The following is an 18,518-nucleotide window of genomic DNA, read 5'->3' on the forward strand; positions in this document are numbered from 1 at the left end:
CGAAGGCCCCCAGCATCCTCCATGGTGTCTCTGGGTCGGGCAAGGGTGCCCTTGGGGACCATTTCTTCTTCCTTCAGCATAACTCTGCAACTGGCCACAGTCTAGGTAGCCTTGGCTTTTAGGAGTTGGTTTGCCTAAGAGACTTGTGTCGGTGTGTCAGGGAACATAGATGGGGGAGTGGAAGTGGAGGCCTCTGTCTCCGAGGTTGGGGAGGGCTATGTGAAGAGTAAGCCCCGGGGTACAGAGGGGAGGGAGAAGGCCAGCTGTTCTTTCTTACACCGTGCCAACCTAGCCCGACACCAAATTAATAGCATTCAAATGAGATGCAAAGCATTATGCAAATATTGAGGGGAAGGCCACTCTTACCAGGGCCTCTGAGTTGTCGGAAGGCCAGTGCCTGGAGCCCTTTCATGGAGGACCCCATGGGTTCTCTTCAACGTCAATCCTCATACCTCAGGACCAGCTTGTGCATAGGACCAAAGAGACTGGCCAGGAACTCAAATAGGCTTTGCCTCCCAAGCGCTCAGCGCCCCTTCCCATCTAAAACAACCTGCAGGCAGCTGTGAAGGTAGCATAACCTCCCTGGGTCCCAGTTCCCCACTCATCAGCATGTATGCAAACTAGATGCAAGGTTTTTGCATCTATTTAACTGTCCATTAAAATAGCCCCATGCCCGTCACCTCTGCACAGGCCCAGGCTTCCAAATTGCCAACCCCTGCTGCCTGCAAAAGCCATGTGTTTCCTGAGCCTGGTAATTGCTGTGGTGTTTGTTGAGCTGTATTTGCATTTGATTGTCATTTAACTTTCTATCTTTCTCCTTCAATCAAACCGGGGGTGGGAAGGTGGGGGGGGTGAGGGGGAGGAGAATTGGGCTTCTACAATTGATTTTTCATTTTAGTTGCAGCCCCATTGTGGTTTCAAAGAGCTTCATTTATTAGTGCCACAACTTGAACCCTGGGACTTCTCCCTCCACATGGTGGGGGAGGGCCTCCTCCCACCCATCCCAGGTCTCCTGGGTGCAAATAATTTAGCCAACAGGATGGATCTCAAGTCCTATCTCCACTCTGCCTGTTCCAGCACCTTCCTCATTTCTGCCCAGCTAGTGGCATTAAGCATTTATGGAGCTGTGGAGGATCAAAGGCCTCAGCTGGGAGTGGTGGGCAGGCTGGAGGCCTGAGTTTGGAGATGGAAAGTAGTTCACATCAAACCGCCTTCTGCTGCTGTCTCGGTGCACCCTAGGCTCTTGCCACAGTGATCTGGCCCCATTCCTGGAGTGGGAGCGAATGCTCAGAGCCAGGACCCTTGGCTGATGGACTTTGAGTAACCCAGGAAACCAGGTTTGACATCCCTGGCAGTACCAGAAGCCACTGAGTCTGTGGCCTCACTCCAAGAAGATGGTGGCGGTGAATAGAAAGCTGTACCCCTAGAGGCCCTGAGATAAAGTCGCAGCCCCCTTCCCCTGACCCCCTAAAACCCTAGACCCCTTCAGATGCTCTCTTTGCTTTGAAAGCTGTCTTGGAGAAGAATGGATTGGAATTTTCCCCCTCTTCTTGATCAGAAAGCAAGTGTCATCACAGCAGAGACTTCGAAACAAGTCACCAACATGCCTGTGACCCCATGAGCTCATAGGCTGTTTACAGTTGGAGAAGTGAGGCCAGCTTCCCCAGGGAGTGGTTAGAGATCCACTCCTGTCTGGGCAGTGGCTACAGGCCCCCTCTCTAGCTTTCAACCCTAATCTACAGTAGTCTTCCTCCTGGGTTAGCAGTGAAGTACCGCTCTTCCCAGGGTTCTGTGTTAGCAGTGAAGTACCGCTCTTCCCAGGGTTCTCAGTGCCCGAAACTCACCCAAATGATGCTGGATGATATGTTTTAGTTTGTATACCTTCATAATGAAGCAACCCCTTCAAGGTAGCCACCAAGAACGACCTGTCACTCAGATGATTGAAAACAAAACAACAACAAAAAAACTCCTACAGCCTAGCCACAGATGACTCCACCCCTTCCTCACACTTTCCTATGGGGGCTCAGCTTTGTTGAACCAGTCTCCTTCCCTCAGCTATCTGGCACTTTCCATCACCTTGCTGGCTACATAAGCCACCACCACCCCCCCACTCTTTCCTCCTCCTGTCACTGAAACATGGGCATATTCAAACTTGGTTTCACCACCTGCTGTGGGAAGGCCTCACTGACTTAAAGCACTGGCCCTTTCTCTCTGTCTCACAGCTTCCATATGGCGTCAGCGGCCTGCCCTAGGCCTTAGACACCCCTCTTTAGTCACAGCATTCACTGAACATCTAGGATGTGCTGGTCACTGTGCTGGGTTTGAGTAGAGGGCACACAGGCCATGTAGTCAGTCACCCAGTCAACAACTAGTGAAAACCAAACAGGTAATTTAGTGATCAAATTACACAGGAGAAATCAGAATCTCTGAGAGCAAACAGCTAGGTGTAGACACAGCAAAGGGGCCTTGCAGGTCATCCTAGGTCTCTCTCTCTCTCTCTCTCTCTCTCTCTCTCTCTCTCTCTCTCTCTCTCTCTGTGTGTGTGTGTGTGTGTGTGTGTGTGTGTGTGTGTACAGAAACCAAAGGATAACTTACAGGAATTGGTTCTCTCTTCCCCTCCACCATGTGGGTCCCAGGAATAGAACTCTAGTCATCAGGCTTGACAGCAAGTGCCTTTACCCACTGAGCCAGCTCACTGGCCCATGCCACTCTCCAATGTGTATATGAATTGAGTAAACTTTCAGACTATAAGCCCTGAACATGGATGAATGTCCCCTTGGGTATTTTATTGTCCTTGGTTATGGGTAATGCCAAGCTCTAGGAAGAATGGGCCCTTTGAAAAGCATGAGAAGAGATGCTTACCAAAAATTCTACTGCTTCCTAGTTTGGTCCAGACTGCCTCGACCTTGTGTGGAGCCCATTCCACAGAAGCCATGTCTACTAGATCTTTGGTAAAGAGTGATAGAAAACTTGGTCGTTATTCCAATCATGCAGCAGAGAACCATCCTCTGGGTTCAGGGGAGAGTGCTGTATTCTGGGACTGTAGTCTCCAATGGACCACTCTTGAGTGCTCAGGCAGTCTGGAAGGTCATGGTGCAGGTTTCCAGAGAGCATGCTTGCCTTCCTTCTTGCAGGTAGTGTCCAGTCCAGGCACAGCTGAGTGAGACCACCAGCAGCCTTTAAGCCACTATGAACCTTCCTGGTGTATAAGGTTTAACCTGCATTGTGGCTCACCCCCATCTCCCAGAGCTGTGTGGTCCTGAGGGACCCAGGAATGTGGGAAACACTCAGGAATACCTATAAGGAAGAAAGACAGAATCTCATGACCCCTGCCCGTTTCCAGACTTCAGACAGGCATTTCTGTGCCTGTTCTCCGATTCTGTCAGTAATTCTTGTTCTCCTTCCCCTCCACCACTCTTTCCTGGCTTCTCCTCACTTAGGCTCCTTTCATCAAAGGCCTCCTTCCTCCCAGCCTGCTGCTAGTCCCCCCTTTTCTTCACTTCTCCAAACAACTGTCCAAAACTCCTCTCCCAGCATCTTCCCCAGGTAATCCCACATGCCACCTGCTGCCTGGGACTCTTTACAACAGGCAAAGGGGCTCCCCAGAGCCCACAAAAGGATCTCCAGAGAATCAAAGGAGCAGAGCTGGAAGACCATAAGGACCAAACGACTTGCTGGGGACTGAAACTTTGGTCAGAAGTCACCCACTTCCAGGATGAGATGGAGGAAATGCAGTGGACAATGGTTGGGTTCCTCTACAGATTTTAACATCAACTGCATGGCAGCGTCTTTTGCATCCATTGAAACTCCCCTAGCAAGCCTAACCATGGTCCCTTGGGTCTAAATAGCAGGCTCCAGTTCTGTACAATTATGGCTAGCCTGTTGTTGGCCTGTGGCTTCCTGGGGCTCCTCAGACCACCAAGAGTCACAGAATCTTATTTGTCCATACTATTGAATGGTATAGCCTTTTGGTTACTATCCCTCCTTTCAAGTTTCCCTCCATCTGAAACAACCCTAGAGGACTTCTCCAAACAAGTGTCCAAAACTCCTCTCCCAGCATCTTCCCCAGGTAATCCCACATGCCACCTGCTGCCTGGGATTCTTTACAGCAGGCTAGGTGGCTCAGGGGTAGAGCACCTTTTTATCGAGTATGAGATCATATGGGAGGCCCTGGTTCCTAGCATTGGGGCAAAAAAGCAATTAAATGAAAATGTAAAACTAAAACAGCCATGAAGACCCCTGATACTCATGTTTACCCCATTTCTCCATCAGTTCCAAGATCTGAGCTGGTACTGGCATAAAAGATCTGTCACTGTGGCTATTCTGGTCCCACAGAGGGGATAGAGGTAGCAGGGTCTGGAAATCCAAGACTGCATGGGGACCAGGGTACCTTCAGCACCCCACAGCCTGACCCAGGTTGTCTCCTACCAAGTGGAGAATGTCTCCCCAGGACACAAGTGCCACTGGCTTTTAACTATAATATCAGGATAATTAAGCTTTTCTGTGAGCACAGTTTGCTGCTGATGCAGCTGCCTGGAGCCCTGGCATTTATTGAGCGCAAAGTAATAATTTATTGTCCTTTGTACACTCAAAAGCCGTCTTCATTATCGGCCCAGGATGGAGCTGCCACAAGGGCAGGCGGGCCTCACCAGCTGCCTCACTGGTGTGCATCTTCCCTGGTTACCCTCGGAGCCTTCAGGTACCAGGATGGGGTGGAAAACGGTGGGTAGGGGGTTGTTCTCTTTCATGGAGAATCCGATTAGGACCTAACACCTTGGGAGGATGCTAACTTGGGAGAGGGTGGCAAGCTTCGCTGGACGTGGGCAGCTCGGGAAGGCAGGGGCTATGTGCCACATCAGCCGGGCAGTCCTTTCTCCAGGGCTGGCGTGGCTCGGAAGCCTGTGCTCTTGCCTCCGGGTCTTCTGCGCCTTTGCTTGAGACTTTACGGTAAGCCGCTCCTCCCGCGCCCCCGCCCCCAGCCCAGCGCGGCGATCCCCGGCGCCGACGCCAGGCGCTGGCCGTGGTGCTGATTCTGCCAGGCGCTGGCGGCGGCGGCGGCGGCGGCCCCGCTGCTCTCCCGGGGACCGACTCTGCTCCCCCCGCGCCCACGCCTCTCCGAGTCCCCAGTCCCCGCGCCGCGGCCCCGACCCGGGGCGCGGCCGCAAGCAGCACCATGCGCCCAGCAGCCCTGCTGCTCCTGCCCTCGCTGTTGGCGCTCCTGGCTCACGGTAAGGGACCCCGGCGTCCGGCCACAGGACGGGGGCGGGCGCGGACTCCCAGGGGTAGGGAAGCAGGACCATCCCAGCGCCTGGCTCCGCGCGTCTTGTTGTCCCTCCCAAGCACCACGTCCCGCCGGCTGCGCTGTCCCCGGCGCCGACCCAGCCGGGCGGGGCGCGGGCTCCACCGGCGGGAAGCTGCCTCGGCTCCCGCCATTCGCTCCCGGCCGAGACCTCGCCTTTAATCATCTCCCCGGATCTAATGGGATTTCTCTGCTGCAATTCATCACGCCACCCCCTCCCCACACACACACGCTCACCCGCGCGCTACCTCGCTCCACTCCAGGCGTCTAGGGGCGCCAGGGCGCGTTGCGAGGGTGGGGGGTCCGGGAGATCGCCGTGCGGGTGCGGAGTCCGGACTGTCCACGGCCCGCCGTTCTGCTTCCCTTGCCGCTCTCCAAACTTCGCTCGACTTTGCCGCTGAGTCTGGGGCCCCTCGCATCCTCACTGCAGAGGAACTGGGTATGGTGGTGGCGGGACCCGGGATTGGGACATCTCTCACCTCTCTTCGCCTTGGCACTGTCATGTCAGAATTGGAACCTATTGCACAATTGTGAGGAGACATTCGGGGATCCTAGGAGACTGCTGTACATCCCCTCGCTCTCTGCTGGGCTGCAGCGACTGAGGTCCTGGGACTGGCTGTCCTCCCCGAAATCCTTTTATTGCACATACACATGCACACATGCACATGCCCGGAGTGCTGCCTCCCTCTGAGTCTGCCTTCCTGCAGGGTCCTATCGACCCCAGAGCGGCAGACTAGTTGGCGGAGCTCACCGTTTGCCCCAGCCTCGGACTCCGAGTCAAGTCCCAACTTCATTGGTCTCGGTCAAGAAAAGCTTGGCCTTGGAGTAGGCAGCAAGGGAGTTTGGAGGAAAGATGAATGGGAAGCAGAAAAGATGCTAATCTAATCTGAGGCAAGCGGTCTCAGAGTCGACTATTGCTCAGGTCCTTCTCTGCTTTTACCGGCCGCTTGGTGGGGTCCGCGAAACCGCACTTGGACTTGGGACTCCAAGTCCCTCACCATATGGTTATGGGTCCTAGCGTCTGCTGTGGAGGAGGGAGGAAGGGGAATGTCTAACCTTCCGGCTCCATCTTCCTAGGTCAACAGTTTGGAGGTCAGATCAGCCTGGCTAGGGCTGTTTTGGGTTGAGCTGGCACCAAGCAGCTGTTCTCCTGCCCTGGGGGCGCTGGAGCATGTCTTTGAACCTTTAGGTCTACCCACAAGCAGAACAGGTCTTTATCCAGCCCATCTGGCTGCCCACACTGGCTCCTCCTAAGGCTAGGGAAACTTGTGATCATATGTTCACATTGCTAGGAGGTGGAAGAATTCCACAAGCCCCACTCCAGGGATGAGAAGGGATGAAGAGAAATCCATCTCCTGGGCCAACAATCTAAGGATATCTCTCTGTATTCAGGACCCGTATGGGGTCTGGTCACATCCTAGTTCCTTCTCTGGGGCACAGAGTCTGTGTTGGTTCCCTGGCAATGGAGTCCTTGTCTGAGGGTATGAGTGTGGTCTGGATTCTGCAGGTCCCAGGAGCTCTGAGTATTGGGTGACAATTCATCAGTTCAGCCACTAGTGTGCAGATCTAGTCCCTGCCAGTCAGCTCCTTGCAGGTTGGAAAAAGACCACAGGTCTCCAGGAAGAAAGCTGGTATGGCTGACAGTCCAGCCTAGACTAGAGGTCTGGAGGTTCTTGGGAGGAATTTACCCACTCTGGCCAGAAGTCTGTGTTCCCAGCCAGTGTCCTTCTGTGATTCATTAGATTCTCTGGTGCTATGGGATTGCCTTTCTGGTGGGTTTCATAGGTAGACAAAGATGATTTGGAATCAGTGGCAAGCCTGACAGGTGAGAGAGCCTGAACCCAGAACTGGGTGGCCAGGAGGCCCCTACCTCTATGACATAGAGGAAGGTTACTCATTAGGGTTCTGAGCCCTCTCATTTGGGAGCTAGCTCAACTTGACTATCTTGGGTTCCTGGAGACTTTAATAAAGGAGAGATGTGAAGAGTAAAGGCCTTATTCCGCAAGTCTTTCAGCCAGAGGATGCATCCCTGCAGCCTGGCAACCCGGGAGACCTCAGAGCTTCACTCAACCGGGGGACTCAGACCACAGGATGCAGTTAGTCACAGTCTGAACCTTCAACCTTCAGTAGTCCAGGGGAGGCAGAGGCCCTGAAAACCAAGAAGATAGATGGGTGGTGCCCCCACCCCATGGGCTCAATTCCCTATTTCTTTTGCAGCCTCTTAGATGTAATTGGTTCCAGATATGACAGGCATTACCGACTACGGGGTGTCCTCCCAACCCATAGGAAGTGCCAGGGATGTCTTACCACAGTGGGGGAGAAGACAGTTCGGCAGGAGCTAGGCCTGCCTAGGCCTGCTGTGTCAGTTTAATGATTTTTAATGAGCAATTACCTTTAGTCATTCTCTTAATTTCTGAATATCAATAAAGTTAATTAAACTCTGCGTGTGTGAATGTGGCCTGGGGAGACTGTGAAGGTAAAAGCAGCCAAGATTGGGGTGGGATTAGGTCTCCAGGTATAGAAGCTGCCTTCCATAGTTATGTGACCTTGGACCCGGGGTTTCATCTCTCTAAGCTCTCTTGAGAGTGTGGTAGAAAGATGGGGTGGGGGGGGGACCAGAAATAGCAAACCTCAGTTGCTTATTCTTCCAGAAACTCAGGGATAGTGTGTGGGAGAAAAAAAAAAAAAAGGAAGGATTTGGCTTCCAGGATCCCCACTGATGCAAGGGCTAACAGCCTAGGACTGACTTAACCTAAAATGCTAATTGCTGCTCTCGTGGAGGTGGAACTCTGGTGCTGGCTTCTGACAGCATTTTGCTGAGTCTGGGGGCTGCTTGGGAAGCATTCCTGCTTCCTGTTGTCTAACCTGGCACTTTAGGATGAGGGCTTTTCCTGGGGACAAGGGCCTGTGGGAGATAGCTTGGCTTCCACTGGGAGGCCCAGAGGTAGACACTGCAGGCAGGGAACCCCTGCTGGGTTTCTGAGGAGACCGCTCTGAGAGGAGCATAGCTCAGAGTTGGCTTTTTGCCCCTCACGGGCCTAAGTGAATCAAGCTTGGCAGGCCCTGGCGGCCATCCCAGCCTCCTCAGCAGGGTGGCAGCTTAAAATGCCTTGGGGATGCTGTGGGGCACTAATGGGGAGCAAGAAGACAATGGGGCTGGGCTTAATTAGAAACCGAGCTTCCATGCCCCCCACGTGTCTGCCTAAACAGAGGGGGCAGACAGAAAGGCTACCTCCTCCTCTCTCTCATCCAGTCCCAGGCCCTCCAGACTTCTCCAGCCCTTCCTGTCTCCACCTCTCCTAGCAACAGGCAAGTCCATCTTCTAGGTGGGGCTCAGCTTAGGAATCCTGCACCCCCACTTGGGCAGAGCTTTCAGGGTTCATTATTCTACCCCCAGCCTCCCCTGAGAGAAAAGGGGGCAATAGACAGGGGTAACTTCAGTAAAGGAGCCTCTCAGCCCAGATGGGGAAGAGCCCAGCCTACCATGTCCTTGGCTTCACTAGACCTCCACTCTCTGGAGCCTTCAGGGTATGGTTATATGAAATTGACAGTTGCCAAGCCAGCTTTTTCACCTATGCGAGGGTAAACTCTATAAATAAGAGTTACCTAGAAAAGGAAAAGCTGCCAGCCCTGGTCCACAGCCAGGAGGTAGAAGGCAGGTGCCAGGAGGTCTCCAAGGCCAGTTTCAACAGGAAGCAACATCATACCGGAAAGATGACTAATTCACCCAGGTCAAAGGAATCTCCAAATGAGTCTTTCAGACTCAACAGCTTTTGGGCTCTTCATATTCCTTCAACCTGATTTGCTTTTCTCCTCCTCTGCCAGCCTGCTTGACTGGCACTTCGGTAACCAGCATGAGGCATCTGCTCTATGGTGTGTGTGTCTTCCAGCCTGGGTCTGAGGACTTGTCCATGCTCCCACTGTCTGTTTGCTGCCCCGTCTGGTCCCCAGATGGTTGGATCAGAAGCCTTTGCTGGTTGCTTGACGTCCCTTCCAGTAGCAACAACCCAGAAAAGAGGAAGTCTGCTCACCCCGTATATCTCGGGCAGCTCTAGAATTCCTACTTAGGAGGAGCTTAGGGGTCAGCTTTCTGGTTGGAATGAGATGACAGGCCCCTAGCTGCCAGGACTGCGTCTTGAAGCTGGGTCAGCATAGCAAACACACTATTTTTACATAGATTTTGTGTTGAGGTTTTTTTTCCCCCTTCCCTAACAGTTGGCCAATTATTCTGCCTGTAAATTACAGCCTTTACTTAGTTTTTTTCCCTTCTACAAATTAAGCTGTCATGCCATCAGCCTTAGGTGGTTGGGGGGCGGGGCCTGATGGCCATTCTTCATGCGGTAAAGCTTTTTCTCAGTCATCCCTTAGTGCCACCGCTGCTCGTGTCCCCAGTGGCTCGGGGCCTCGTACATGGCACACATTAAATACATGTTAAGAAATCTGCAGGAATTGTGAGGGTATAAATCAGCACAGGAAAACGCAGGGCCTGGCCTTTCAAAGCCCCGCCCTCCTACTGTTCAGAACTGGCTGAGAGGGAAGCCTCATATGAACTTAAGGACTGGGGCTCCTGAGTGTACTCATCCGTTCAAGCTTCAGAAACCATTACATAGCCTGGAGAGACCAATATGGAGCTCTGAGATCAGATATGCCCTTGAATGGAGTCTCGGAAGCCTACGATTAATCCACATAGCAATGCAGGTCCATGAACCTTTCTCAGCTCCTAAAAAACAAACAAACAAACAAAAAAACATAACAGGTGTTGGGGTACAGCCATCCAACCATTCAGTCCATTATTCGTTTGCTCAATGCACAAACATGGTTGGGGGTGTGAGGACTGGCTCAGACAACACCCTCACCCACAGGGGCCCAGGCTTCACCGAGCAAGCCTTTTCTACTCCTCATCTATTTAATGTTCAGAGTAAGAGGTTGCTATCCCCACTTTACAGATGGGAAAACTGAGTTTGGGAGAGATCAAGTCACTTACCCTGGGCTGCCTCGCTAGTGAACAGAAAGGATACCCCAAAGTGCCTGCCCATTTTGCAAGGTGTTGCATCAGCCAGGACTCTGTCTCTTCTAGCCTAGAGAAGAGTGGCAGTATAGGCAACTAGGAACCAGGAACGTCACGATTCAAATAATATCAGTGGCAACAATAATAGCAAATGTTTGTTAGGACCAACTACATGTCAGGCTCCCTATGTGCTTTATATACACGCGCTCATTGCCCCTCATATCATTTCCATGAAATAAAAGCTATTCCTTGCCTTTCGTAGACCAAGTTCAAGCTCACACTGTCTGACAGACTCAATCATAAATAGTCCATAACTTTCTCCTGACACATTTCTGGCCTTGGCAGTTGCTTTCCTGGTGATGTCTATTCTCAGTCTTTACTGTAGCAGGTTAACAGACATTTTATCATACTCTATCCTTAATACAAAAGACCGAAACATCTCAGCTCAAAGGTCATAGTAACTCCTGCCCTTTGGGGGCCTTGGTAAATGACAGAACTGGTCTCACCTGCCTTGGCATCTTGGGTTACCCCATCCCATCAGCCTCTACTGAGGCCCAGTCCCCAGACAGAAGGCCAAAGCCTTTCCCCAGCTTCCTTCCAACTACCTACCTGCGGTAACTACCTACCTGCCGTCCGGCCGCCAGCCCTTGGGGGAAAAGATCGATGCTGCAGCTGCAGGCTGAGTGTTGTTGGCCATTGATTGTTGAGATTTCTTGGAGGGCTTGGGAGCAAACAAACCTGCCATGTCTCCAACAACAATCCCAGGCTCCGGCTGCAGAGCCTGCATGCAGTCTTGCTGGCAGGGTGTCTGGCAGGAAGAGAAGGGGTGAGGTGGGAGGTCCTGGCTGAGACCGACAGGAACAAGGGACTCTGCCAGGAGATGAGCAAGGACTGAGGAAGCATGGGAGGGAGGGGAAGAGAGGCAGTGAGGATGTCTTAATTGGCCCTGCCTTCAGACTGTCATTCTGTCCTTCTGTCTGTCTCCATTTTCCCGCCTCCCCTTTCCTGATCACCCAGCAAATACTACCCATCAAGAACTCTGTTCATTCACCCATTCACCCATTCAACAATCCCTACAAAAACAAGCACCTATTAAAAGCCAGACTATAGCACAAGCCCTGACCTTAAGGAACCTGGTTTAGGGAAAAGTGACAGCCTTGATAACTAAAATCGGCTCTTGCTACCTCTCTAAGTAGACCAGAGACTTTGTCGTTGTTTTCTCCTCTGGTATTAGTTGAATGAGCTAGATAGGACAAATGGCACCTCCCGATCCAACTACCCTGGACTTGAGAAGGATGGACGACTCGTGACGAGGATCCTTCTGTATCTCACTGTCTCACTCGTAACAGGAAATCACCATTGTATTCTGTGAAGGCCCAGAAAGTCTCTGGGGTCTCCAGGCCAGGCCATGATGGAAGCCCTTCATCCAAACTTTCCCATCTCACCAGGCGGTGGTGGTGCACGCCTTTAATCCCAGCACTCGGGAGGCAGAGCCAAGAGGATCTCTGTGAGTCTGAGGCCAGCCTGGGCTACAGAGCGATATCCAGGACAGGCACCAAAACTACATGGAGAAACCCTGTCTTAGGGGGAAAGAAAAAAAAATTTTACCATTTCAACATGTAGTGGTGGCGCACACCTTTAATCCCAGTAGAGGCAGGCGGATCTCTGAGTTTGAGGCCAGTCTGGTCTACAGAGCAAGTTCCAGGACAGGCTCCAAAGCTACACAGCAAAACTCTGTCTCAAAAAACAAACAAACAAACAAATAAACCAAAGCAACAACGACAAAAACAAAAAAACCTTCCCCATCTTTGCTGGGTCTGTGTGTCCCTGTAACTTTCAACAGGTGGATATGGTACAGGGTCCCACTTGCTTGTCACCCAACTAAATACATTGCATAATCCAAGTTGTGGGTCTCCATCTCAAAGTGCATCCTCAAGGGCTTAACCAGAATTGTCATACCCTGGTAGTAACCTCATCAAGTCCTTCAGAGGCCCCTTCACCCATTTTATCCCCTCCCCAAACGCTCTTCTCTTTACAATCAAGCCTCTCCATCCCATCAGTCAGAGAGGTCAGAATTTAGGGAGGCTCAGTAGAAAGCCCCCAAAGCACCGAGCACCCCTACGTCTTAGCTACATGCTGTTTTCTTCCTTCTGTCCCATTCTCAGCTCAGATCCAGCCACACTGCCCCCTCAGCTCTTCCTGCTCCCTCCTCCCTCTCAGCTCTGCAGCCATCACCAGCCTCTTTGTCCCTCCAGCAGCCACCTGCTGAGTGTCTGGCCAGGGTCCCACAAGCCAGCAGGTGCCTAGAGAGTCCCCAGTGCCTGGGGAGCGGGAGAATCAGGCAGTGTGGAGAGCCACACTGTGTCTCAGGAAAAATTCCAACAACACAGAGCTAATCAGAGAGCCAGCACCCAAGTTTAAACCTTGTGCTGGCTCTGGCTGTCTAGGTGACCTTGGATAAATCATGTCACCTCCCTGTGCCAGTGGGAATTAATTCATGGAATCAGATTCTATCCCACCTCTTTGGTAGACAGCATCAAAGGAAATCAGAGATTAGGGACTGGGAAGAGATTAGAATCCCTATTGGAGGAGCCAGGCCTCCAATGGCCAGAGAGATACAGGGCACCAAGACAGGAGACTCTTTGTCAGGCAGTCACTGGAGGGGTGACATCCTGATGACCCAGGAAGCCCAGGTCAGGGCTGGGCTAGTGAGTCAGGGGTAAGCATTAGCCCAACAAGGTCTTCCAGCAAGATGAGACTGACATCCAGACAGAGAGCCCGGGTTCATGGACCTTTTAAGGGTCTTCACCTGGCACACAGCTCTGCCAGTGTTGTCATAGATATTATTTATATCCAGCCAGGAGATGTGCTGGTGATTTGAAACATCTGGTCCAACAGCTGGCAGTCCCTCTCCTATCAAGACACCCTATTCTGTGGCCGGCTAAAAAGACTGGAGGAAAGTCCCATTTTGAGAATCGAAGTACCCCTGATATCTCCATGGAAAAGTGTGAAGAGGTATCCGATAAGGCATGCAAAAGTCAGCTCACTGGCACATTTATTTACCCAGATTCCTTTCTGCTTCCTCCTGCACTGCCCACTCAATACCCATCCTGTAGTAGAGCCCTGTTCTACCCTGCTGTCTAGTCACCTTTCTCCTGTCCATCTCTGTCCATAGCCCAGGCTAAGACAGCTTGTTACTCAGGTCAAGGCAGTGCTCATGAGGCCCTGACTGCTGGCTGGTCCTGATTCTGAGCCCTGATGTACCTGTAGCCTCATTCCTGACTCTGGCACTCCCTGGGCCTTCCCTGCCCTGGGCTTCAAGCAACAGAAACAGGAAGAGGCAGGGAGGAAGTTTAGCTCTCTCTATCAGAGGTATCCATCCACACAGCTCAGCAGAGTCCTTGGAGGTCAAAACAAGGTTGAGGAAAGAGAATGGGTGTGAGGGGTGGGGAGGTGAGCAGCCAGCAACCCTAAGATTCTGTGGAGGAAAGTAGCCTTGACTGTGCATGCTTGCCTGGCTTGTCCATCTGTTCTTGGTGTCAGTGCCCTCCTGACTCTGCATTCTGGGGCAGGGAGGGGCCTATGGAATAGGTAGATCACACCTCATCTTGGGCTGTTGTCTCCCCCTTCTCCTACTCCATTCTCTCCCCCCATCTCAGGCTCCACTGAGCCCCTCAAGGAAACTGGGGGAATCCTCCCTTCCCTGCTGAAAATTTTTGTGGAAGGTGAGGGACAGGGCAAGCCTGGGGAGCCTCACAGACTGGGGTGCTCAGAAGTTGAGGCCTCTTCCCTCAGTCGCACAAAAACACAGAAGCAAAGCACCCTGCTCCCCGCCCTCTCCACCCCCCACCCTGCCTCGCTGCCTCACTGGGTGGCCAAGTCCACGGGTGGTGGGTGGCAAGTGGTACCTGCTGGAAGAAGACCCTAGGCTTCTCTCCTTCTGCTCCCCACCCCCACCTCACCAAGTCCCCAAAGACAGGGCTTAGCTCTCCCTTCCAAATAACTCTTCCCTAGGTTGTTTGGAAATAGGGGAGAGCTCCTGGCAGCCCCCCCCCCCAGAAGCTGGGGAGGATGGAGGGGGTGCTGAAGGGTCAAGAAGCAGAGAGAAAGGAGACATGCCCAATGAAGCTACCCATCCAGGGGCCTCTGATATGGTCCTTGCACTTCCTAGCGGGGTGTCAGGCCCAAACTAAGGCCCAAAGGCCACCATCAAATCATTATCTCCAAACCCAGCAGAAACAGGCACTCACCCCCATCTGCTCCCACTGACCCCAGAAACTAGTCTCAGCTGGGAGAGCACAGAGCAAAGTGGTTCCAGGAGCTGAGCCAATGGACCAAAAAGGGAGACAGCCCTTGCTCCCTCAGAGGAGGCCCGTCTCTGGGCACAGCCTGTCTCTGCTCCCAAAGGCCTTTTGTTTCTGCATCTGTCCTGGGTCCTGATCTCAGAGTCCTGGGCCTGCCTCCCTGCCATACCACCCTGCCACAGGTTGGCTCTCTGTCTGGGCTTCCTCACCTGTAGGATTGGGGGCAGTTATCAGATAGTGCAAATGAGCAGTGATCCAGAGCCAGAGCACAGCAGGTGCTCAGAAACTGTGGGGCTGTAATGGTCCTCCAGCCCCGCCTGAGTCCCCCGCCTCATGCATGCACACATGAGCACAAACATGCCACAGGCCCACACACAGATACATGTGCACCCACTCACTTATACACCACATGCTTTGTCATTTACACATACACATGCATGCTCACACATGCATACACATAACATGAGCGTGCACACACAGACACTCTCACAGATGTGCACACTTAGCCTAACTTTCCAATGCTCAGCAAACAGTGGCCAAGAGATAGATATAAGGAGATGGGCTCCAGAGCATACAGAAGGAAAGTGGCCAGTAACAGGGTATAATCCCCCACTCTGCCCACCAGGAGGCTCTATCAGCTCCTAGAGTTGGGCACCAATAACAGAAAAGCTGTAACTGCCTCTCCCACCTAAAGACTTCTTAAGAAATCAAGAATCTAGAAAAACAAACAAACAAACAAACAAACAAACAACAACAACAACAAAAAACCAAAAAACGAAACAAACAAAAAAACCAGACAGGCCCAGAGAGGGTAGGCCAAGCCCAAAGTCATATAGCCCATCGGTGGTAGAAGTACAGCCACATGGGAGCCAGGGCTCCGAGAAGGCCTCCACGGCTAAGAGTAGACACCATAGTGACCTTCAGACAAAGTAGTAGCTGGAGTCCAGCTCAGCATTGAGAACCAGGGACCCTTTCTTCCTTGATTGCATTTTCTGAGTCTGTATTTCCCTAGATGCAGCAGACAGAAAGCATCAGGGAGCAAAGACGGCAGAGTTAAGGAGGTGAGTGGCCCTCAGGCACAAAATAAGTCCCTTCACAGGAGCCAAAGCTCTCGGACTCTTGGGAGTACACCTGCTAATGACCCTTCCCAGAAGTGGCCAAAAGTGCTGGGATTGGCCTCGAAGGAGGCGGCTTTTGATCACTGGGCTGGAAGCTAGGAGAGGCAGCAGCCTAGAGATGCTGGTCTGGGGCCCAGGCAGGTAGCTGCTCCCCAGCCCTGTCACCTCTGCTGGGCTTCTGGCTCTAAGGGACTATTCATGGCTTGTGTGGAGAGGGCAGAAGGTCCCTCTCTTGGTCATCATCCCCTGTTCCCTAGCTTTGTTGCTGGACTGGCTGAGCTGGTCCAGCTCCTGGCTCCAGGGAGAATATAGTTCCTGTCTCTGCAGACTTCTTGTCCCAATGACATTTCCAAGGTTTGCCACGTGGAGAAATATGGTCCTTTGCTGCTGATGGTTTGGTAATGGAGGAGGAGGGCTCCTGAGCACCCAGCTCAGGCCATGCTCTTCTGCCCTTCTGCTCTATACCTCTGCCTTAGGACCAGCAGATAGCCCCCCTGTCTCCTAAGATCCTAAACAGAAGAAGGGACTTGGGGTAGCAGATGGACAGAGGAACTGATGGGTAGAAACCCCACATGAGGAAAGGAAGCCTCAGCGCCTTTGTTTGCTACAGCCCCGTCAAGGTGAGGAACAGTAGAATAGACTGGCAAGGGTAACAAGATGGGGCTCCTTCCACTGTTTCCATCCTGTCCCAAGGGCAGGGACCAGTTCTACGGTCCCTACTTCTCAGGGCAGGGCTCTAAGGCCTTGGCCCCAGGCATCACTAGTGGGCAGGCAGGGCTCTGGCCCCCAGGTCCCCAGGGCCAGCAGGCAGACAGGAGGGGAGAACACAAGGCCACAGGGGAAGGTGTAGAACGCAGCAGGTGACGCTGTAGCAGAGGCCTCATTAATCACCTCTCCAGCCCCTAGCTCTGCAGTGGCGAGACCGTATTAGATTTTAAATTGGAAAGTGGAAAATGTGGCAGTTAGCAGGGAGCTCCTTCCACCCTGGGCCCCTGATCACAGCCTCACAGGAGGGAAGGGACAGTGGAGTGAAAAGGGCTAGCCTGACTGCAGCCCAGAGCAGTGTCCCCTCCTCCCCCCACCTCCTCAGAGTCTGGGGAGCTGTCAAGACAAACAGCTCCGGAAAAGGTCAGGTTAGGGTCCAAGGAGGACAGTTAAAAAAGGGGCCACAGAAGCCATTGTGGGGAACATTATCCCCTTCTGCTGGGTCCTAGGGTCTTTCTGGGCTTAAGGTTCTAGGCTGTGATAGTCATAAGCAAGGGAAAATGGCAATGACTAGTGGCCCATGCATGTATTTGGACTTACACACACACACACAGACATAGGCACAGATACATACACACACAGACATACTGAGACATATGCAGATCCATACACACACAAACACAGACACACACACAAAGACACAGACACACTACAAAGCAGCACCCAATGCAGTAGCACCCTCGATCCCAGGCTGTGAGACAGATCCTGGTGGCCATTTTCCCTTCTAAAGAGCCAGGATGGTCCACAACACTTCTCAGCCTCAAGCTCTTCCCATGAAAAATGTAAAATATCGATTCGAAGCACAGTTCTGAAGGGAAGATAGCTCTTGGGGAGGTTTGTGACTGGTTCACAGCAATGCTTGGTAAATGTGAGTGTCCTACCCTGGCCCCATGGCTGGGCAGCTGCTCCAGGACTGTCCCCAGGGTGCTCTGCCCTCCGCTGCTGACTGGGCAGTGAGGAAGGAAGGAAGGAAAAGTGGAGCAGGTGTCCCGCGAAACACACACATGCCCAGCCCCAACTTGGATGTGATCTCAGGAGGCCAAATGTTCTTTCCATAAAGTCAAGATCTTCTTAAATTGCCTCTGCTCCAGTCCTCAGAATTGCCCATTGAGCACCCAACAACCTGGGCTGGAGGGATGGCTCAGTGGTTAAGAGCACTTGCTGCTTTTACAGAGGACTCAGGTTCATATTCCAGCACCCACATGGTGGCTCACAACCATCTGTAACTCCATGACTAGGGATTTGATGCCCTCTTCTGGACTCTGAGAACACCAGGCAGGTGGGTGGTGCTTATACATGCATAAGACAAAATGCTTATATGTATAAAATATGATAAATAAATCTTTTTTTTAAAAAAAGCACCCAACAACCCACAGAATATTGGTCACAGCTGGGAAGCAAATGCCATTAGAGAACTGAGGGGTGATAGGCCCAGCCCTCCGGTGGGCTTCTCGAAAGTCCTAAAGAAGTCCCTGGGCCCTTTGTCGTCTTCCTTGACCAAGCTGAGTCCTCAGCTCTCCAGCTTCCAATCTTTTTTTTTTTTTTAAGGTTTATTTATCTATTATGTATACAGTGTCCTACCTGCATGTATGCCTGCAGGCCAGAAGAGGGCACCAGATCTCATTACAGATGGCTGTGAGCCACCATGTGGTTGCTGGGAATTGAACTCAGGACCTCTGGAAGAGCAGCCGGTGCTCTTCACCTCTGAGCCACCTCTCCAGCCCCCTGCAGCCCCCTCCAACCTTACTCTTCCAGGATTCTCACCTTAGGTTCTTCCCTCCTGAGAGGTAGTGAATATTGTTGGGCTGGGAGATCAGGCTATGGACCTCATCCTCACTAGCCACATTTAGAATGCTCCTCAGCCTCATGTGTCCATGGCTAACTTTCGTCTTTAACCTTTTGCAATGCTAGAGATCAAAGCTGGACCCTTGAGCATGCTTGGCAAGCATTTTACTTCTGAGCTATGCCCCTGCTCCCTGACTATCATCCTGAACACACAGACATAAAACATTTCCATGGGACCT

The 18,518-nt window shown here is 52.3% G+C and overlaps 1 protein-coding gene across 1 annotated transcript in view; it reads left to right on the plus strand.

The window, feature by feature from the left end:
- Nucleotides 1-4,977: 4,977 nt before the first annotated feature.
- Nucleotides 4,978-18,518, plus strand: part of Sez6 (seizure related 6 homolog) — a 42,100-nt gene continuing 28,559 nt past the window's right edge. Inside the window, exon 1 of the mRNA XM_036195258.1 lies at nucleotides 4,978-5,228. Within this exon, the coding sequence (XP_036051151.1) occupies nucleotides 5,174-5,228 (55 nt within the window). The 5' untranslated portion in view covers nucleotides 4,978-5,173. The remainder of the gene's footprint in view (nucleotides 5,229-18,518) is intronic.

The sequence above is a fragment of the Onychomys torridus genome, chromosome 8 (genome assembly GCF_903995425.1).
Source record: "Onychomys torridus chromosome 8, mOncTor1.1, whole genome shotgun sequence".
In the NCBI taxonomy this organism is placed as follows: Eukaryota; Metazoa; Chordata; class Mammalia; order Rodentia; family Cricetidae; genus Onychomys; species Onychomys torridus.